We start from the raw sequence: 23799 nt of genomic DNA, 5'->3' as shown, positions 1-23799 counted from the left end.
AGTGGAGCGTGTGAACTTAACTACTTGGCCATGGGGCCAGGCCCAAATAACTACCATTTATTAAAGGCCGACAGCACCCTGGGTACTTCACCTCGAATCCTGACAACTCCCCAGCAAGGCAGATATTACTCTCCTTGTTTTACAGAAGCAGCAACTGAGGTCTAGAGAAGCTTAACTACTCTGTCATGGTCACACAGCCAGGAGGAAGAGGAGACAGGTTTGTGTCCCAGGTCTGCACCACTTGAGAGCCAATGTGCCACCCATTGCCTCTTGCTGCCTCACACCCTGAGCTTCTGGAGTCCATGTCCATGGACAAGGGAGCGAAACATGGTCTGACGACATATCTGTAGTTAAACAAGAAGTGGTGCTGCGTGAATTGGCGTCAGCCAGGAGGGAGGCCTCTCTCGCCATTCTGCAGGACTCTCCTTGCCACTGTCCTAGTGGACCATTTTATCAGTGAAACTTACTGATGTAGAAACAGCATGGTGCAGCGGCTGCAGCCTCAAGTCTGCCGGGTTCAAAGCCTAGCCCCAACGCTGCCTAAGTCACGACTCTGTGTAACTACTTAACCATTCGTATCTCAGTTTCCTTATCTGTAAAAACTGGATAACGGAAACTACCTAAAAGGGCCACTGTGAGGATTAAATTTGTTAATATTGTAAGGCACTTAAAAGAGTGCTTAGGACATGAGACATTTCAGCAACATCCCTGACAATAAATTCAGAGACCAAAATAAACAAAAAGAAATTTGGAGAAAACAGAAACAACGCACAGAGACCACTACATGTCTGTGTGCATGCACACACACACACAATCAGTACAGCACCCATCAAACAAGAATAGAATGCACTACAAAAATATTCAGAGGATAAAAAAGAGCTCTTGGAAACTGATTTTATAAAAATGAAAAATTCCATAGAAGAGTTAAAGATACAATTGAGGAAATCTCCCAGAAAAGCAAGAGATGGAAAATAGAAAAGATAATCGATGGAGGCCCAATATCCAAATTGAAGTTCCAGGAAGAGTGAAACAAAACAAATAGAAGAAAATAAAAAGAAATAACACTAGAAAAATTTCCAGACTAGACAGACACAAAACTCTAGGCTGAAAGAGCCCCTGGGAAGTAGAAAGCAAGAGCGGGAAAGGAGGCTACTATTTTTCAAAGTCTTGTAGAGCTACTGGATTATTTATACTTGATATTTAATAGAAAATTTTAAAATGAATTAGAAACAAATCAAACAAATCAAAAGTATCAAACTTTAAGTGAACATCAAGACCCAAACCCAGACTACACACAAGGGTGAACAGGAGGATGAAAGTCTAGAAACCAGTATCTACAGGAAGAGTTTAAAGACCTAATGAGATTTAGCTTAAAAAAAAAAAAGGAGAACAAACTCCTAGGAGCTTTAGACTTATCTCACAAGGATTAAAGTTACAGGAAAGCAAATTCTGGCTCAATATGTGAAATAATTTTCTAAAAAACACTTGTTCTAACAAGTAGCTGTTCAAAATAGAGAATGAATTATGTTGTGAGAACATGAGTTTCTGAGTTGTTCGAGCAAATGCTGGCTGACGAATGAACAGGGATGATTCTATTTAGAGCAAAAGGAACTACAAACTTGCCATCTTACACTTTACAGCCACAGGGTAAAGATACAATCTTTGCTTTCAAAAGTAAGCAGTTAAAATATGTGATCTGTTGAAAATACTTTTGTACCGTCACAGTCTGTGCTCGTTTCTTGATGAGGCTGCTGTACAGTCATTTTCTCAGCTTTTGACAAGTCCTCTGATGTGCTAAGACCATCTTTTCTGTCAGGGGTGTCAAGGTCCTTTAACACACTACAAATTAAAAAATATAAAACCAATCATAGTCTAGACTAGACCAAATGCATAATTTTTCCTCTAATATTTTTCCAACTCTGGTCAGATGATATATAACAGAAAAGAAAACAATGTATTTGTCTCTCGTCTATTCTAAAACCTCTTTCGCTGGCCCTAAAGTCTGCTGTCTTCTGGCCCCAAGAGACCTTTTCACCTGCATCTCCGGTGATGCCCTTTCGACAACGCCACACTCCAAGCACAGGGCATCACTTACCCTCCCCACATGAGCCCCGCGTTGTCTGCCTCAGGGGTTTTGCTTCTGCTCTTCTCTCGACTGGGAAAACCCACCATTCCAAGCTCTTCTTACCCAAATCACACTTGTTCTTCTAGGCCCAGCCTAAGTGTTACTTCACCTATTTCTTCAGCAGGTGGTTATTAACATCTCTCTCTTCTGAAACTCCAAAGCATTTGATCCAGACTTTTCTTATTATGCCAATGTGTATATATGTGTATCTGTACATATAATTAACTCATGCAGATTATAAAAAAATATTAACACATATAAACATGGTCAGTCTGACTGGATATAACAAATATCTTAAAAGTAACAAAATAAATTAGTACTAAATGAGTGTCAAAGAGAGGGTAAGGGTACTGGGGCTGGCCCTGTGGCCGAGCGCTTAAGTTCGCGCGCTCGGCTTCGGCGGCCCAGGGTTTCGTCAGTTCGGATCCTGGGAGTGGACATGGCACCGCTCATCAGGCCATGCTGAGGCAGCATCCTACATGCCACAACTAGAAGGACTCACAACTAAAAACACACAACTATGCACTGGGGTGCTTTGGGGAAAAAAAGGAAAAATAAAAATTTTTTTTTTTTTTTTTTTAAAAAAAAGGGAGAGTACTGTGGAAACCCAAAGATAGAGAACACTTTCTGGAGCCTGAGGAGGCTTCACCGAGGAGGTAGCATTTGAGGAACGATGGGTATGGGAAAAGTAACAGATTATGAAGGACAGACAAAAAGGGCAATCTATTTATTGATACCCAGGAATCAATGGTACTTTTCTAAAGCAGGATTTTGGAATGCAATCTTCTAACTAAATCAAACAGTGATGATTAACTATATTCTATACATTTTTAAAAATGATAATATATTGTAATTAAAGAAAGGGCTTTATTGTTTAGAAATGTTTTCCAGATTGTTGGTTTGTCTCATAGGTTCACTGGAGCTTAGGTTACTGTAAGGGCATAATTGGAGCTCAAACTGTAAATGTAACTTGGGGCCTGAAGACAAAGGATTTTGAGGGCCATCTAAAGAGGTTTAGGAGTAGAAGAGACACAAAAACATGTTTCTATTTTCTGCTACATATTATCTGAACATTATGCCTCTGAAAGTAATTCAGAAGTCACAAGCAGTACTTTAAAATGAAATAAAACATAGGCTGGCCCCGGGACCAAGTGGTTAAGTTCACACTCTCTGCTTTGGCGGCCCAGGGTTTTGCTGGTTTGGATCCTGGGCGCGGACCTAGCAGTTCTCGTCAAGCCATGCTGAGGTGGCGTCCACACGGCACAACTATAGGAGGACTTAGAACTACAATATACAACTATGTACTAGGGGCTTTGGGGAGAAGAAGGGGAAAAAGATTAGCAACAGATGTTAGCGCAGGTGCCAATCTTTAAAATAAATAAATAAATAAATAAAACGTAACAAAATTTAAGCATGCACTGCACACAAAGTATCACTTGTGAAAATTCTATTTCAGTTTTATTATACAAATATGTATATGAGGTTGTAATATTAAAAACAGAGAATCTACCTTAGGAAAAACCTTGGAAATAACCATTTTCCAATTGCTGAAGATCTAGGTAAAGTTAATTATGGTATGACAACTCAATAAATTATGTAGCCATTAAAAGGAATAAAAATAAAGACTATGTAACACTACGGAAAATGTTTTTAAAATAATGTTAAAAGAAGCATAATAAGTTATAGTTACATGTTGATTACAGTAACGCAAAAATCATACACACATGTAGGGAAGGATCAAAACTTAACAGGATAAAGAATCTATTTTGTTTGTTGGAATTGTGAGACTACAAGTATCCTGTTAAAATGGTTACAATGTTATCTGTGCAATACACACTCTTTTTATAAACAAAGAAAAAGGCCAGGCATTCAATAAGGGAACAGGTATGGCCCAGGAAACAGTGCTACACTGGATGTTAGTCCCTTTGTTGTTAACTGCATCATCCTGGGCCTCAGGGCTTCACCTGTTCAATAAGAATGCTGATTTAGAATCTAGACTCTATATGAACTTCTGCTCAGTTTTTCACTTTCTACAGTTTTAGCTGAATTTCTATCAGAAGGGAGCAGGGGAGAGGGGAGCTCTTACAGGTTTTTAGTTTTGTCATCAAACAGTAATCACCAGTCAGCCTTCTCAACCTCTTTAAACATCCCAACCCACCTGTTAAAACATAAACCCAGATAAGCTAGGTTATGCAGGCAAACCCCTCTTCCTGCCTGTCTTCCTTAATTAAGGGGATATACTAGAGGGATCTGTTTCTCATCAAAATATTGGTTAAAAGTGTAGTATATGCACCACCACTCAATGGACTGGGGGTGAGGACAGAGGTCACACTGACTTTTAGTATTTTAAGCTACTGATAAGCTATGTGGATATCTCTTTTTCTCATAATATTACCAATTAACCACAATCTTGTCACTAATTTACTACAATTCAGTGAAGACAGACACAATGACCAATTCTATCCTGCAGGGTTTATTAAAAAAAGGACTTATTACTTACTAAGTCATTTCCTAAATAAGGAGTTAGTTTTGTGCCATTTCAGGTCTAGGAGTTTGGAAACATAATATTTTTAGGAATATATTCCACATGTCAAAATCAACTACAGAAAATTGTTTTGAGGTCCCACGTAATTAATCATAATGGAACTTTATAGCTTTAGAATACCACCAACTAAATAAAATGTATAAATGGGGATTTTTTGATGTTCTCATTTAAATATAAAATGAACTGTGCAGAGGCATGAAATTTATCTATATAGAAATGACACTACAGAAATAAATTATTTCAGATATTCCAGAAACAAACAATATCTATTAATTAGTTAGCTGTTTTACCTAAGGCATTTTAAAGAGGAAGAAGAGCCAGAAATCATTCCTTCTTCTGGAGAAGGTGGAACAAAATCCATATCATAATCATCTTCATCAAACTCAACACATGGAGATTTCTCAATTGAATGTAATTCCTTTTCTTCCAAGTTTTTCTTCTTTTCACCACTATCTATGTTGATAAACATAAGTTATTTCAATAATCAACGACACAGCAAGAATAAGGTGTGAGCACTTAGTGCTTCAGGCAAGTCACAAACAGCAACACCACTGGGTATACAGCCCTCTCCTTTCACGTGTTAATGTTGGCTTGTTTCCTCATAAATGATTATCGAGTCAACTGGATCGATTCCGGTGAATGCTGGATTGAGGCTGAAGATTTGCGTAAGGATTTTCAAGACTGTCTCATGAAGTTAATTATGGAACGCACACTAAGGATCAGCACTTTTGCTTTTCTGTTTTTTCACTCATATTTAAGTAAGGGTAAAGTGCAACAAATAAGTCTGGTAACTGTACAAATGCTGTTGTGTGTACACATAAATTCTCACTACCACAAAGGCTTCACAGCCATTTAAGTCTACCAGATTCAGTGTCTCTCTTGACTACTTGGGAAAACACAATGCCAAATTGTTGCTCTCTAGTTTACTTTTACCAAATCTTCTCTTCATAAACAGCAACACATTTGATTAGACTACAGTTTTGCTTATTAATCACCTTTCAGTCCTCTTTCACTCTACAGTAACCTTGATTCTGGTGTTTAAAAACGTTAGTCTCATATTTCCAAGTATCTGATAAGGTAGGTACTTCCACATATGGCTAATCTCAGCTATTAAGTTCTGCACATCTAATAACTATGAAAACTAAAGCGAAAATAATTAGAATGTAATTTATAATACTTTAACAGCATGATTAGATTGTATTATACATCAATATTAGGTGGCAGCAAGCCATAAAGGAATTATAATAGAAAGGCTTAGTTTCACATCCCAATTCTACCACTAACCAGCCAGTAGACCCTTAAGAAGCCATTTTAACCTCTAGGGGCCTTATTTTCTTCACATGTAAAATCACAGAGCTATCTTTGGTGTTAATCTAAAAACTATATTAGCAGAATTGGGGCTGGCCCCGTGGCCGAGTGGTTAAGTTCGTGCTCTCTGCTGCAGGCGGTCCAGTGTTTCGTTGGTTTGAATCCTGGGCGCCGACATGGCACTGCTCATCAAACCACACTGAGGCAGCGTCCCACATGCCACAACTAGAAGGACCCACAATGAAGAATATACAACTATGTACCGGAGGGACTTTGGGGAGAAAAAGGAAAAAATAAAATCTTTAAAAAAAAAAATTTATATTAGCAGAATAAAATCTTTCATCAGTAGGCCCTGCCTCAAGAATGCGGCCAACAGACTGCTCAGTAAGCACTTCCATAGATCCTAAAGACAAAAGCAGTATCATATTTGTTACTGTTCCTAATGCCTAGCTTTGAATAAACTAATACAATCAACATATTGAAATGAGATAAAATAATAATTTTTACCTCTTTCCTCTCCCAAAGAATGACTTTCCTGCATATCTTCATTTATAAGCTCTTTGGAATTGGGGCCATCATCAATGCAAATCACATCACTACTTAACCATTCTGAGTCATCCTGTTTCTTAGTCAAATCTACTTGCTCGATTTCAGAGGAGGAAGGAGTCAAATCAGCCTTTACTGAATTTGCTTTAGGAAGCTGCGCTTTCAAAAAGGTTCTCTTGGACTTTTTACATTTCTGAGCAGTGCTCACTCTTACAGAGTGATTTCTGGATGGTGTAACAAATGCTTTTGAACTTCCAGAAGTATCAAAGTCATCCATATCATCCCAGTCATTGATGGTAATAAAAGAATCTGATGAAGAACTAAATTCTAATTTCTTGAAAGTAGCATCACGAGATTTCTTTACAACTGGTGTCTTCTGGGTAGTACATAAAACTTCCTGAGGAAACTGCAACAAATCTGGCAGTAATGGTTTTGAACCAATTCTCTTGGTTTGCTGTCCTCCTGGAGCTTTTTTAAAGTCACTGATACTTGTCTGCTGATTTGGGGGAGGCGGTAAAGGTTCAGTGAAGGAACGGGCCTCAGTAACATTAACATCTTTATCACTCAACACCGGTGTTTTTGCCACTGACACACTAGTTACAGAGACATCATTGGCTGAAGATATTTTCTTTTTAAAAGTGAAACCTCTGAAAAACAATTGAAAAATGAATTAGATGGATTAATTTTAACAAACCCACCAACTATACAAAACTCTAAATTTCTTTTACTAATTTATATAACAACTTTTCTTCATTGTATCACAAATGAGCAAAGCATCCATCGCCTTCTTTGAATTTAAAATTTATAAGGTAACTTAAATTATACTTATTATGGGCTGATCTTTCCTATTCAGAAGCTAATTAATCAATTTTGAGAGGATCCAGGCCATTCCCACTACTTTATTTCTCAGGCGAGCAGTCTTTAATTAACAGCTACTCCAGAGGGCGGGGACAGCATAAGTAAAAAAGAGAAGAGGCTCAAATGTGGCTACGTGTTGCTACTCTGATAAAAGTTTTACGGGAAGAGTTAAACACTGTTAGCCATGCTGAAATCAGGACAAGCAAAAGAGACAAGAGTCCTCGACTCTGCTGGATTTAGTGACATGAGGGTCAACGGTGAGTTCAAAGTCAAGCACCCAGAACAGTGTCCAGAACCTGGTGAGAGCACAATAAAGGATATGAATTTTTATTAGACGGCATTAGGAGTTTGGAAGATAGCTTGGAGGAAAGATCAGAACTGGAGAGCTACAGATTCCTTATAAACTGTTTTTGGAAAGGATATAAAACTATATTAAAATATCAAAAATACCTATTTGCCCAAATTTACAAGAAGATTCATTATTCATTCATTCAACAAATATTTACTGAGCAAGTATTATGTGCCAGGAAGCACGGAAAGGTGCTGAACAATTTATTACCTGGTGCTGCTAAAACATGCTCTACCATTAATTTACAAAGTGCGGAAATCACTGACCCTCTCAGGTTTGTTTCCTCGTCTGTACAAGGAAAGGGTTGAAGGGAAAGAGCTCTCATCTCTAAGACACTGTTAGTGCCTGTATGACAGCAAACCAACCAAAATACTTACGAAGATTTTGGTTTTGAAAGACTTAATTTATTATTAAGTTTTCTGGCTGAATGACGCTCCAGTTGCTCCTGTAGATTATTTAGAGGAACAGCAGCCATGATCCTAAAAAGTGAAGGAAAAAAATCTCAGTGGAGTTACATACTTTGCATTAATCATAATATTTATTGGGGGGTGGAGTACTATTCCAACTGTGCCCAGAGTAATGAGGCCTTTTTTGGGGGGTCAATAAATTGTTTTGACATTTACAATTGGTGACATTTGACATATATAATCTTTAATAACAGAAGGCTCACTTAAATAGCAAAATGACCTGGTTTTCCCCCAATGCTAAAATAAGCACAAAAGACATTAAGGAAAGGATTATTAGGAAAGGCCTTGCAGAAAAATGGGACCTGGCCTGGCCTTGAAGAATAAATGGGAGCTGGACAGAAAGTAAGGTGGGAGAAAATGATCAAAGCATACTGAAAACCCAAAGAACAAATGAACAACTAAATTCTCTACCCAAGAGGAAAACTGGGAAAAGAAGAAAGAGCACCATCAATGAGAGGAATGGTTTACCAGCAAGACATCGTGTTTCATAATATCTGGCTTCAACCTGAAAGAATACTTTTACGAAGCACATTTATACCCCTTGCGTAACAAATTGTGCTATTGCTGACCTACTGCCTGGGATAACGTACAGCTTAAGCCACGTTAAAATTACTGGGGCTGAAGGAAGACAGAATAGCCGAAATCTATGAATGGTAAAAAATCCTCATTTTAGCTGATAGTTACAACTCCCTTTCCCATTCTATCTTTACCAGAGATCTACTTTTCTTTTAGGTCACCTATCTTAGGAGAAAGGGTTAACAACACTAGATGATATTCACGGAAATAGGAAGCTTTAGATAAATCATATTCCACTCACTATTAAAATAACCTGTTTAACAATTGTTTTACTTTAAATATTAGTGAAAAGAAAAACTTGGGAGAAACTGAATTACATTCAATTGAGAAATATCATTGTGTTGAGCTTGTTGAAGGTGATTAAGATACAGATTTTGTTCCGCCTTCTCCAGAAGAAGGAACGATTTCTGGCTCTTCTTACTCTTTAAAATGCTTTAGGTAAAACAGTTAACTAATTAATAAACACGGAATAATTCACATGGATATGCAAATTATATCTTAATAAAGTTGTTACCAAAATATTAACATTAAAAAGTAGACAGAAGAGTATAATGAACTCCTACCACCCATCACCCAGAGTCACAATTCTCAACTCATCCAAAACTGTTTCATCTCTACACACATCCCAGGGTTCTCACTTCACCAGTCTGGAAGCTGATCTCTCAAAATGGTGATATTTTAAATGTCATTCTTTATTCATTAGCTGAAATATTTCTATCAAAAGAAATCTCCTTTGGAAGACGTTAAAAACAACACAATAATAGTAGGGGACCTCAACACCCCTCTCATATCAATGGACAGATCATCCAGACAGAAAATCAACAAGGAAATAGTGGAGTTAAATGAAAAACTAAAACAATTGGACTTAATAGACATATATAGATCACTCCACCCTGAAAGAGCTGAATATACATTCTTCTCAAGTGCACATGGAACATTCTCTAGGATAGACCATATGTTGGGAAACAAGGCAAGCCTCTACAAATTTAAAAAAATTGAAATAACAACAAGCATCTTCTCAGATCATAGTGCTATAAGGCTAGAAATTAATTACAAGAAAAAAGTTGAGAAAGGTACAAAGATGTGGAGACTAAACAACACACTACTGAACAAGCAATGGATCATTGAAGAAACTAAAGAACAAATAAAAAAATACTTGGAAACAAATGAAATGATAGCATGACATACCAACTCATATGGGATACAGCAAAAGCTGTATTAAGAGGAAAATTCATCGCAATACAGGCACATCTTAACAAACAAGAAAAATCCCAAATAAGCAACCTTAAAGCACACCTAACTGAACTAGAGAAAAAAGAACAAATGAAGCCCAAAGTCAGCAGAAGGAGAGAAATAATAAAAATCAGAGCAGAAATAAATACTATTGAAACGAAAAAGGCAGTAGAAAGGATCAATGAGACAAAGAGCTGGTTTTTTGAGAAGATAAATAAAATTGACAAACCACTAGCCAGACTTACAAAGAAAAAAAGGGAGAAAGTTCAAATAAACAAAATCAGAAATGAGCGAGGAGAAATAACAACAAACTCTGCAAAAATACAACAGATTATAAGAGAATACTACAAAAAACTATGCCAACAGAATGGATAACCTAGAGGAAATGGATAAATTCTTGGACTCCTACAATCTCCCAAAGCTCACTCAAGAAGAGGCAGACAATTTGAACAGACCAATCACAAGGAAAGAGATTGAAACAGCAATCAAAAACATCCCAAAGAATAAAACCCCAGGACCAGATGGCTTTCCTGGGGAATTCTACCAAACTTCCAGAGAGGATTTAATACCTATCCTTTTCAAGCTATTCCAAAAAATTAGGGAAGATGGAACACTTCCTAACACATTCTATGAGGCCAACATCACGCTGATCCCAAAACCTGACAAGGACACCACGAAAAAAGAGAACTACAGGCCAATATCACTGACGAACATAGATGCAAAAATTCTAAACAAAATTTTGGCAACCAGAATTCAGCAATTCATCAAAAGAATCATACATCAGGATCAGGTGGGATTCATACCAGGGACATGGGGATGGTTCAACATCCGCAAATCAATCAACGTGATACACCACATCAACAAACTGAGGAATAAAAACCACATGATCATCTCAATAGATGCAGAGAAGGCATTTGACAAGATCCAACAGCCATTTATGATAAAAACTCTGAACAAAATGGGCATAGAAGGAAACTACCTCAACATAATAAAGGCCATATACGACAAACCCATAGCCAACATCATACTCAATGGGCAAAAACTGAACCCCATCCCCCTGAAAACAGGAACGAGACAAGGATGCCCTCTATCACCACTCTTATTTAACATAGTACTGGAGGTCCTGGCCAGAGCAATCAGGCAAGAAAAAGGAATAAAAGGAATCCAAATAGGGAGGGAAGAAGTGAAACTCTCGCTGTTTGCAGACGACATGATCTTATATATAGAAAACCCCAAAGAATCCATTGGAAAACTGTTAGAAGTAATCAACAACTACAGAAAAGTTGCAGGGTATAAAATCAATTTGCATAAATCAGTAGCATTTCTATACTCCAGTAATGAACCAACAGAAAAAGAACTCAAGAATACAATACCATTCACAATCACAACAAAAAGAATAAAATACCTTGGGGTAAACTTAACTAAGGAAGTGAAGGACCTATATAATGAAAATTACAAGCCTTTCTGAGAGAATTGGATGATGACATAAGGAGATGGAAAGACATTCCATGTACATGGATTGGAAGTATAAACATAGTTAAAATGTCCGTTCTACCTCAAGCAATCTACAGATTCAACGCCATCCCAATCAGAATCCCAATGACATTCTTTACAGAATTAGAACAAAGAATCCTAAAATTCATACGGGGCAACAAAAGACTCCGAATTTCTAAAGCAATCCTGAGAAAAAAGAACAAAAAGGGAGGCATCACAATCCCTGACTTCAAAACATACTACAAAGCTACAGTAATCAAAACAGCATGGTACTGGTACAAAAACAGGTGCACAGATCAATGGAACAGAATTGAAAGCCCAGAAATAAAACCACACATCTATGGACAGCTTATCTTTGACAAAGGAGCCGAGGGCATACAATGGAGAAAAGAAAGTCTTTTCAACAAATGATGCTGGGAAAACTGGAAAGCCACATGTAAAAGAATGAAAATTGACCATTCCTTTTCACCATTCACCAAAATAAACTCAAAATGGATTAAAGACCTAAAGGTGAGACCTGAAACCATAAGGCTTCTGGAAGAACACGTAGGCAGTACACTCTTTGACATCAGTATTAAAAGGATCTTTTCGGACACCATGCCTTCTCAGAGAAGGGAAACAATAGAAAGAATAAACAAATGGGACTTCTTCAGATTAAAGAGCTTCTTCAAGGCAAATGAAAACAGGATTGAAACAAAAAAAACCCCACTAACTGGGAAAAAATATTTGCAAGTCATATATCTGACAAAGGCTTAATATCCATAATATACAAAGAACTCCCGCAACTCAACAACAAAACATCAAACAACCCAATCAAAAAATGGGCTGGAGACATGAACAGACATTTCTCCAAAGAAGATATACTGATGGCCAATAGGCACATGAAAAGATGCTCATCATCGCTGATCATCAGGGAAATGCAAATCAAAACTACACTAAAATATCACCTTACACCCGTTAGAATGACAAAAATATCTAAACTTAATAGCAACAAATGTTGGAGAGGTTGTGGAGAAAAAGGAACCCTCATACACTGCTGGTGGGAATGCAAACTGGTGCAGCCACTATGGAAAACAGTATGGAGATTCCTCAAAAAATTAAAAATAGAACTACCATACGATCCAGCCATCCCACTACTGGGTATTTATCCAAAGAGCTTGAAGTCAGCAATCCCAAAAGTCCTGTGCACCCCAATGTTTATTGCAGCACTGTTTACAATAGCCAAGACGTGGAAGCAACCTAAGTGTCCAGCAACAGATGAATGGATAAAGAAGATGTGGTACATATATACAATGGAATACTACTCAGCTGCAAAACAGAACAAAATCATTCCATTTGCAATAACATGGATGGACCTTGAGAGAATTATGTTAAGTGAAATAAGCCAGCGAGAGAAAGATAATCTGTGTATGACTCCACTCATATGAGGAATTTAAAACTATGGACTAAGAACAGTTTAGTGGATACCGGGGAAAGGTGGGGTGGGGGGTGGGCACAAAGGGTGAAGTGGTGCACCTACAACATGACTGACAAACATTAATGTACAACTGAAATTTCACAAGATTGTAACCTATCAATAACTCAATAAAAAAAAAAAAAAAAGAGAAATCTCCTTTGATCTACTATTTTGTCACCCAGTAGTACAGTTCACATCGGAAAGACAGGATAAACTTTAGATTCTTTTCCTTTATTTATTAGTTTTTAAAATAATGATTTCATTCTCTGACAACCTCCAGCGGTGGTCAATTTTTTTTCAGTATCATTATAAACTCATGGGTTAAACTATCACGTAAGTTTCAATCCAGTACAGTTATCATCCTGACTGATTTTCAAATGGTTTCACATTCGGCCAGTGGGAGCCTTTCCAGGTGGACTCTTCAACCCGTGTGACATAACTTTAGAAGTCTTTAAGAGCTTCCATACTATCTGGAATGAGGAGATGTCGCAGATTTATCTGTGCATGTTTTGTCCCAGACTCAGAATCACCATTTCCCCAAGGAGCCCTGACGTTTTTTAATGGAGAATACTTTAAGACCACAGTCCCTACATGTCCAAAGGCACCTGCCCATTTTGTACTCAGTTTAAAAGCACCGGCCTTTAAGTGAAGTATGCTTTCTCCAAGGCTCTGTCTAACGGGGCAGTCTTTCAACAGTGTAAATGATAAGGAGTGAAGTCACTACTGACCTCTCAGAACGTCAGCCTCAACCAGTTAGACTGCAGACACAGAGGCGGAGGCACACAGACCTTCAGCCTGAAGACAATAAGCAGAACAAAAAGGTCCAGGGCATCATTACTTAACCTTTTCCATATTCCTTCTAAGTTTGTTTTTCTTTTAAAGATTTTATTTATTTATTTATTTATCCTTCTCCCCAAAGCCCCCCAGTACATAGTTATATATTTTAGTTGTGGGTCCTTCTAGTTGTGGCATGTAGGATGCCACCACAGCATGGCTTAATGAGTGGCACTAGGTCTGAGCCCAGGGTTCGAACCAGTGAAACCCTGGGCAGCCGAAGCAGAGTGTGTGAACTTAATCACTCGGCCACAGGGCTGGCCCCTCCTTCTAAGTTTTTATTGTTCTTATTGCATCCTTCTAATTTTCCATATCTCATTTATTTTCAGATCAAAACCAGCCATAGTACTCTAACAGTTTTCCAACATTATTCCACAGCATGATTTTATTTGTATATTTAGCCCGCCAACAGTACAAATGTTTGATTAAATATTTCATAAATGTAGTGATACATTATGAATTCATAGTTAGCATGCAGTCAACCATGACCCTGGGGCACCTTTCCCTACTCTTTTAAGCTACACTGCTCTTTGGTTACTCCTCACGGGGTAGCATCCTCTAGCCAGAGTCGTAGTCCAGAGCACGGAAGTACACACACAACGTTCCTATTCAATATCTTTCAGTGGGAACGCCTTTAAGAAGTTGCTACGTACTGACAAACAAAAAGGTGTCTCCTCTGTGCATACTCTGTTAAAATATCAATAAAATTGTTTGACACAAATGTTGTTCACTGCCAAGGACCAGTGACACAAAATTAAAGGAGGAAAATAAACTGAAAATAAGTAAATTGAGACCAGTGAAAAGTTTCACAATACTAAAGAAGAACAAAGCAATGAGAGCCAACAAAACTTAAAATAAACCTCTGAATTAGACTCACCACAAGAATCATGAGTATAATTTAGAAAATGATTAAATTTCCTCTCACATACATGAAGGAAGTTATAATGCCGTTGTACTATAAATAGGCAAAAAGCTGATTCAACAGCGCAAAAAAATTTATCAGATGAAACAAAATAAACCAGAAAACCATATCCATACATAGAAAGAATAGTAAATCAGTGAAAAGAAGGAATGAGAGAATGATAACAATCCAGAGCTGGAAGAGAAAAAATATACCCAGGGGCTGGCCCCGTGGCTCTGAGTGGTTAAGTTTGCACGCTCCGCTGCAGGCGGCCCAGTGTTTCGTTGGTTCGAATCCTGGGCGAGGACATGACACTGCTCATCAAACCACACTGAGGCAGCGTCCCACATGCCACAACTAGAAGGACCTAAAACAAAGAATATACAACTATGTACCGGGGGGCTTTGGGGAGAAAAAAGGAAAAAAGAAAAAAAAAGAAAAAAAAAGAAGAAATATATCCAGCAAATGAGACTCCTTGAAGTAGTAAAAGAAACCAATGGCAAAGAACAAATGATGAAAGGAGTCCTATCTAAACAGCCTCTTGAACGAATAAAAATAATTTAGGCCAGAAGTTGAGAGGACCTTTTGTTGTTGTTGTTGTTTTGGTGGGTTTTTCTTTTTCTTTTTTTTTTCTGAGGAAGAGTAGCCCTGAGCTAACAGCTGCTGCCAATCTTCCTCTTTTTGCTGAGGAAGACTGGCCCTGAGCTAACATCCATGCCCATCTTCCTCTACTTTATATGTGGGACGCCTACCACAGCATGGCCTGCCAAGCAGTGCCATGTCCACACCGGGATCCGAACCGGCAAACCCCAGGCCACCGAAGCAGAACGTGCGCACTTAACCACTGTGCCACTGGGTCGGCCCCAAGAGGGCCTTTTTTTAACAACCAGACTATGACACTAAGAGGTAGTCTTATGAAATTAAACTAAAAGGAAACATTTTTTTCTTTTCTTTTCGAGGAAGATTAGCCCTGAGCTAACTACTGCCAGTCCTCCTTTTTTTGCTGAGGAAGCCTGGCCCTGAGATAACATCATGCCCATCTTCCTCTACTTTATATGTGGGATGCCTACCACAGCATGGCATGCCAAGCAGTGCCATGTCCACACACAGGATCCGAACCGGCAAACCCCAGGCCACCGAGAAGCGGAACATGCGCACTTAACCTCTGTGCCACCAGGCCGGCCCCTAAAAGGAAACATTTTTAAAAATCTTACAAGTGACTAAGCGAAAAAAAAAATCACACTTACAGTAACAAACAAAATTACTTCTGAGGGACACAGAGAACATTTGTAGGATCCTCAGGATAAAAGACCCAAGCAATTGTCATTCACATATGAAAAGAATAGAAATACTTTTTGTAGTTTTAAAGTCTTCGAAAATGTAACATTCAAGCCTTATCTCTAAAATTGATAAGAATTGTTTGAATAACGACACTGACTTTAAAAACTAAAAAAGTTATGGGGCTGGCCCGCTAGTGTAGTGGTTAGGTTTGTGTGCTCTGCTTCAGTGGCCCAGGGTGCGCAGGTTTTGATCCCAGGTACAGACCTACACACTGCTCATTAAGCCATGCTGGGGCGGCATCTCACATACAAAATAGGCACAGGTGTTAGCTCGGGGACAATCTTAAGCAAAAAGAGGAAGACTGGCAACAGATGTTAGCTCAGGGCCAATCTTCCTCACACACACACACACACACACACACAAAGTCACTGCAGAATGACTAAAAAGCCCAAACTATATCTAATCTATATGATCCAAACAACACAGCAAGAAAATGCATAAAGCTAAAACTGTTAAAAATGCAAGGAGAAATCAAAGAAACAGAAATGTAAGGGGATCAGTATCTCTTTACCACAAAAAGCAAAGAATGAGAACTGTACTAAGAACCCAAGTTTTTTGTCAATCCAGCCACAAACCATTGTGTGTGGCTTTGAGGAATTAATTTATTCTCTCTAGTGTTCTTGTTTGTAAAATTGGGTTAGAGAATCTCTACATTTCCTTCTAAAATTAGCTTTCCATGACTCCAGAACTAATAGGTATTTGGCAGAGATAAAATGAGAAGTATAGGGAATATAATTCCTTAACAAATGTTGATGAGGGGCTGGCCCTGTAGCATAGTGGTTCAGTTCATGCACTCTGTTTTGGCAGCCCAAGGTTTATGGATTCGGATTCTGGGCGCAGACCTACACACTGCTCATCAGGTCATGGTGTGGCAGCATCCCACACGGAGGAACTAGAGAGACTTACAACCAGGATTTAAATTATGTACCAGGGCTTTGGGTAGAAAAAAGAGGATGATTGGCAACAGATGTTAGCTCAGGGCCAATCTTCCTCACCAAAAAAATGTTGACGAGCAATTAAAAAACTGTCATAAAGGGGGGCTGGCCCCGTGGCCGAGTGGTTAAGTTCGCGCGCTCTGCTGCAGGCGGCCCAGTGTTTCGTCGGTTCGAATCCTGGGCGCGGACATGGCACTGCTCGTCAGGCCACGCTGAGGCAGCGTCCCACATGCCACAACTAGAGGAACCCACAACGAAGAATGCACAACTATGTACTGGGGGGCTTTGGGGAGAAAAAGGAAAAAATAAAAAATCTTTAAAAAAAAAAAACTGTCATAAAGGAAAATATAATATACACAAAACAGAGATTACATAGTTTCAAACTGGAGGCACAAGTCAATAAAAACAAATTAACAAGAAAAACAGAAGCAAAATTTACAAAGTTTAAAATATGGTCTCAATAAAACAACTGGAGCAGAGAAAAAAAATCCCCAAATTATAAAATGATACATTTTAAAGAGTGACAATGAAAATACTACATGCTGAACTCTTGGTTAGCAATGGTTCTCAGCATTTTGGGTCATGGCTTCTGGTAAAAATCTGATAAAAGTAATGGACCTTCTGTCCAGAAAAATGAACACAATTGTACAATCAGTTTCAGGGGGTTCTAAGTAACAACAGGAGTCCGTAACCTTTGGTAAGAATTTACTTTATTTGGATATGGCCAAAGGAAAGGAAAACAACAAACTAGTTATATACACATTAATGTCTTAGAAAAAGCATAGAATAACAATTTTAAAAAGTTTCTTTAAATGGTGAGAAAGCCAATAAAGAAAAATGAGGAGTTGATAACATCAAGAGGTGGTTTTTGGAAAGGATGATAAAGGAACAAATAGTAAAACAAAATATGAAAGGAAAAGGTAAAATATAGACAAAAGAAATAGAATATAAGAGAAACATATGTAGAAACATTAAGTACCATAGCATAACAGTTGATTTGAAAAGCTAAATTAAATACTTTTTTGATAAAAATATAAACAGGTCATTGTTGATACAAGAAAGAAATAGGAAACCAATATGAACAGACAAAATAGAAAGAACTTCCAAACTTTTTTTTAAAGCACCAAAATTCATTCTACAAAACAAGCATGGTCCTGATCCTAAAACATCATCAGAACAAAATAAGAAACGTACGTTCATGCTCACCAAGCTCAAGTGGGCCTGCAACACTGCGCAGCAAAACTACATTTCTCTGGCCAACTTCACATAATCACTTTCTCAAAACTTCTATTCCACTCTCAGCAGAGGACTTCCCTTCCACTTTCCAGAGAAAGCAGAAACCAGCACAGAAAACTCCTTCAGTTTTCTGCTGTCAAACATGCAAGCCCCTCTTTATGTGGACCCAGCCCACCCTCTTTGACAAGGTCAAGTTCCCCACCTGAAACGTTAGATTCCCTATATCCTCCATCTTCTCAAAAACCTTAGTCTATTTATTACTGATCCTTCTCTTTCTTGTATAATTAGTCCCTCCTTCTCAACTAGCTCCCCTTTAGCTTTCAAATGTGACAGACTCTCTCTCTGAGGAAACCCCCCCGCCAAACATGACACTACATGACTCCATTTCTCCAATGTAGATACTGTCCTCTCTCTCCCTCGCTGCAGAGCCAAACTTCTTGAAACACTTACCTTCACTCTCCCTTTCCCCTCTCCCAATCACTCTTCTCACAGAGGCTTCTGTTCCAATCACAATGCTAAAAGCCTTAATAGGATCGCTAATGATCTTCATGTTACTTAATCCAATAGCCTTTTCCAACCCTTCTCGTTCCTGATCTCCTAGTACATGACACAGCTGACTACATGCTCCTTCTGGAAACACAAGCCTTCTATCAGACCCTCTTGACATGGCTGACTCCTATTCATCCTTCATATGTCAATCAAATCATTACTTCCTTAAGGAAAACTCCACATTTAGGTAGTAGCATAAGAGTGGTTAAGAACATGGGCTCAGAACTAAAGTACATGGGTTTGTATCCTGGCTCTGTCACTTATTAGTAAGTGCCCCTGGACACATCATTTAACCTCTCTGTACCTCAGATTCCTCATCTATATAATGCCTACCCAGCTCATATGGCAGGTAATAAGCAATATACAAGTGCTTGATAAAGAAAAATTCCCCTATGATACACTCTTATAATAACAAATACCTCTCAATTGCCATCCTTATCATAGTTGCAATTGTACATTCACTTTTGTAATTATTTGATTGGCTATTTCTTCTACTAGAAGGTAAGCATGATGCAATTATGGGTCATTATTGGTTTCATAACCCACAGCATCTCTAAGCATCTAGCACTTAATATTTACTGAATGAAAGAATAAACAATGTTAAAGAATATAGAAAGAATGTCTCAAAAGGATTATAAGTGTGAGGGGCTGGCTCTGTGGCTGAGTGGTTAAGATAGCACACTCCACTGCAGGCGGCCCAGTGTTTCGTTGGTTCGAATCCTGGGTGTAGACACGGCACTGCTCATCAAACCACGCTGAGGCAGCGTCCCACATGCCACAACTAGAAGGACCTACAACAAAGAATATACAACTATGTACTGGGGGGCTTTGGGGAGAAAAAGGAAAAAAAAAAAAAAAACAAGGATCCTAAGTGTGATCAACTACGGCTTATTGCAGAAATGTAAAGCTGCCTTAACATTAAGTGAAACCACTAATACGACATATCATCTTAACAGTTGCACCAACAAAAATGAATATGATCAGATGAATAGATTTTTAAAATACATTTCTATTGGGGTAAAACATACATCCAGTAAAGTGCACTGATTTTAAGTATATGTCTCAAAATAGTTTTACTTATATATATAACTGTACAAGCAACACTCAAATCAAGGTATAGAACATTTCTAGCACCTTGATATGCTTTCTTGTGCCCTCTCCCAGTTAACATACCCTAGACATAACTACTATGTGACTTTATCACCATGGATTAGTATTGCCTATTCTTGAACTTCTTGATTCATATATGGAATCATATAGTATGTATTATCCATGCATTTTTGAAAAGACATCTGATAAAACTTAAACCATTTCTAATAGATATATTAAAACACAGAATTAGGAGTACTTAAAATCAAGACCCAATACAATATCTTATATGTTATAATAGTGGTGAATCATTAAAAACAGGGGCAACACCAAGATTGATCTCTTATTTTCACTCTCATATTGAACATTCTTGCCAACGCAAAAATATTTAAAAAGGGAAATACTAGAAAAGAATAGACAAGAATATTATTACAGGGGCCAGCGCTGTGGCCGAGTGGTTAAGTTCACACACTCTGCTGCAGGCGGCTCAGTGTTTTGCTGGTTCGAATCCTGGGTGCAGACATGGTACCGCTCATCAAGCTACGCTGAGGTGGCATCCCACATGCCACAACTAGAAGGACCCACAACTAAGAATATACAACTATGTACCGGGGGGTTTTGGGGAGAAAAAGGAAAAAAATAAAATCTTTAAAAAAAAAAAAAAGAATATCATTACATGTAGACAATTTGATTATATACCAACATGAGCCAAAGAAAATCAGTTATAACAATAGATAACTAAAATTTCAGTAAAGTAGTTAAATAAAAGAGAACTATAAATCCACAAGAGTCAAATGCATTCTCATGTAGTAGTAATAACTAGAAAATAAAAATTTTAGGGGCCATCCCGGTGGCCCAGCAGTTAAGTGCACACGTTCTGCTTTGGCAGCCCGGGGTTCACCAATTCAGATCCTGGGTGCAGACATGGCACCATTTGGCAGGCCATGCTGTGGTAGGCGTCCCATGTATAAAGTGGAGGAAGATGGGCATGGATGTTAGCTCAGGGCCAGTCTTCCTCAGCAAAAAGAGGAGGACTGGCAGCAGTTAGCTCAGGGCTAATCTTCCTAAAACAAAAACAAAAACAAAACAAAACAAAAATTTTAAAAGGCATTCAATTAACAATAGCAATGAAAAATATTAAATGACTACCAATTAAATTAACAAAAGACATACATCTTCATGATATAAAGAAAATGACCAGGGGCTGGCGCCGTGGCTGCGTGGTTAAGTTCACGTGCTCCACTTTGGCGGCCCAGGGTTTCGCCAGTTTGGATCCTGGGTGCGGACATGGCACCACTCATCAGGCCGTGCTGAGGCGGCATCCCACATGCCACAACTAGAAGGACCCACAACTAAAAGTATACAACCATGTACTGGGGGGCTTTGGGGAGAAAAAGGAAAAATAAAATCTTTAAAAAAAAAAGGAAAGAAAATGACCAAATATTACTAGGAGAAGTAAAGATGTGAATAAATAGAGAAATATTTTATGTTCTTAAATGAAAGGTTTAAATATCATAAAGACAACAGTTGCTCATAAATTAATTTATGATTTTAACAAAATTCCAATTAAAACACCACAAGAATATTTCACAAAACTCAACAAAAATGTTTCTAAAATTCATTTGACAAAAGCATGAGACAAGAATACTAAATAACACTGGAGAGGGAGCTAGCATTAGAAATATAATCATATTAAATGTAACAACAGTTTATTTTATTTTATTTTTTTTTGAGGAAGATTAGCCATGAGCTAACTACTGCCAGTCCTCCTCTTTTTGCTGAGGAAGACTGGCCCTGAGCTAATGTCCATGCCCATCTTCCTCTACTTTATACGGGGGATGCCTACCACAGCATGACGTGCCAAGCAGTGCCATGTCCACACCTGGGATCCGAACCGGCGCACCCCGGGCCGCTGAGATGTGGAACATTCGAACTTAACTGCTGCGCCACCGGGCCAGCCCCAATGTAACAACAGTTTAAATGGCATAGTATCTATCTTTAAAAAACGAAAACCTAGTCTCCAAAATATAATTTTTAATGTGTAATCAAAGAAACATAACAAAATAGGGCAAGTAATCAATATTTAACAAATGCTACTGGGATAATCGGGAAGCAATATCCTCTGGATTAGAAGCTGGCAAACTATGACTCAGGCCAAAGCTGGCCTGAAGCCTGTTTCCATAAATCAAGTTTTATTGAGGGGCCGGCCCAGTGGCGCAGCGGTTAAGTATGTGCATACCGCTTCTGAGTGGCCTGGGGTTCGCCGGTTCGGATCCCAGGTGCGGACATGGCACTGCTTGGCAAGCCATGCTGTGGTAGGTGTCCCACATATAAAGTAGAGGAAGATAGGCATGGATGTTAGCTCAGGGCCAGTCTTCCTCAGCGAAAAGAGGAGGATTAGCAGTAGTTAGCTCAGGGCTAATCTTCCTCAAAAAATAAATAAATAAAATAAAGTTTTACTGAAACACAACCAGGCCCATTTGTTCACATACTGCCTATGGCTGCTTTGGCACCATAGTTGGGTAGTTATGACAGAGCACGGCTGGTCTGCAAAGCCTAAAATATTTACTATCTGGCCATTTACAGAAAAGACTTGTTGGCAGTTTCTCTAGACTATTGTTGGATAAAATAAGAAACCATTAAATACATCTAATCTCTGACGAGAAGTTGAAAAAATAATCAGACCAAAATCTAAACGCAAGTGGGAACCCAGAGAGTTAAGGAGAACACTGACGTTGCTTCGCCCTGAGGGCAGCTATTCAATCCTGCAATCTGAACATCAGTTTTGATAGCCTTGGAGGAAAAGGATGGACAGAATCAAAGCTAGGGCCCACTCAAGATGGGAAGTGTTCCCCTATAAAGCCAGTGCCCCAAAGGCCTGTATCATTTGGAAAAAGGTAAACCAAAATTAAACCTGACTTCCATCCCCAGGTGTCCATAAGTAAAGGGAAGTTACCAATCACTGAGGGACTGAGTGGGAGAGGCCCTGAAATCACAAGCCCAAGAATCTTTTCAACCCAATTTTCATCACTTGCATAACCAAAAAAAAGAAATTCAAGTCATGAATTTAGATTAAAGTGATCCTAACTCCAAGGCACCTGGCAGAAGCAAATGCAAAAATGTCTCTGGAGAAATACACCCTTATCTTAGGTCTTAAATAATTCCTACAAATAATTTTTCAAGACAATGTGTATCAAACAGTCAAAAATAGCAAAGCACACAAGGAAACAAGGCACCAAGAATGAGAACTAGGTGTAACAGAATCAGTCAAACAGTATCAGGCATTAGAGAATAAAGCAATTAAACTCCTTGTGTTTAGAAAAATAAAAGACAAGCTTGGAAGTACCTGCAGTAAACAGAAAACTATAAAAACAACCTCACCAATAGAATTTCAAGGAATGAAGAATACAATAACCAAAATTAAGAATTCAACGATGGATTTACCAGTAGGTTATATACAGCCAAAGAGACAATTAGTAAACTGGAGAGAGAGTCAGAAGGAAGTGTCTGGGATCTGTCTCCAAGGGTTTCTCACACTCCTGCACAGTCCAAGCCTTCTGAGCAAAGGCCATGTCAGGCAGCAAATGGTCCTGGCAGCTGAAGACAGGGTATCCGTCTGGAGAGATGTGGAGCCAGAGCTCCCCAGAGACATCCCACAGTCATAAAAATAAAGCCCTCCTCTTGCTCTCTCTGGAGATAGTTCCCTATATTTCAGGGTAATAAACCTTAAGGCCTCTTCCCCCTCCTACCCAGGGAAGACCTGCCCGCATTCTAGGGTAATGAGTAGTCTCTGGAGGGGAGAATGTGCAGATATGCCAGGACCTCTTAAATGCTTAGAGTCTCTGAATTTTGGGGCTCTTCTCCTGTGATGCACTCAACTGTATGCAGACGTACCGTCCAGCCCTCCTCAAGTCACTCTCTGGGAACTGGGATGTGGGGAACTGATGGCTGTTTTTG

General features: G+C 38.7%; 1 protein-coding gene across 7 annotated transcripts in view; it reads right to left on the bottom strand.

Moving 5' to 3' along the window:
- BLM (BLM RecQ like helicase) overlaps nt 1-23799 on the bottom strand; it is a 97490-nt gene that overhangs the window by 53475 nt on the left and 20216 nt on the right. For 6 of the 7 annotated variants that reach the window (XM_023649579.2, XM_070230730.1, XM_070230739.1 and 3 more), the window contains 4 exons: nt 8109-8210; nt 6486-7171; nt 4961-5123; nt 1718-1839 (listed from right to left, as the gene is read on the bottom strand). In XM_023649579.2, coding sequence (XP_023505347.1) covers nt 1718-1839; nt 4961-5123; nt 6486-7171; nt 8109-8206 — 1069 coding nt within the window. In that variant the 5' untranslated portion in view covers nt 8207-8210. Of the gene's footprint in view, nt 1-1717; nt 1840-4960; nt 5124-6485; nt 7172-8108; nt 8211-13685; nt 13748-23799 lie in introns of those variants that run through there. The other variant, XM_023649584.2, reaches the window with a different exon arrangement.

This window comes from Equus caballus, chromosome 1 (assembly GCF_041296265.1).
Source record: "Equus caballus isolate H_3958 breed thoroughbred chromosome 1, TB-T2T, whole genome shotgun sequence".
NCBI lineage: Eukaryota > Metazoa > Chordata > Mammalia > Perissodactyla > Equidae > Equus > Equus caballus.
This window is presented reverse-complemented; position numbering and strand designations above follow the sequence as displayed.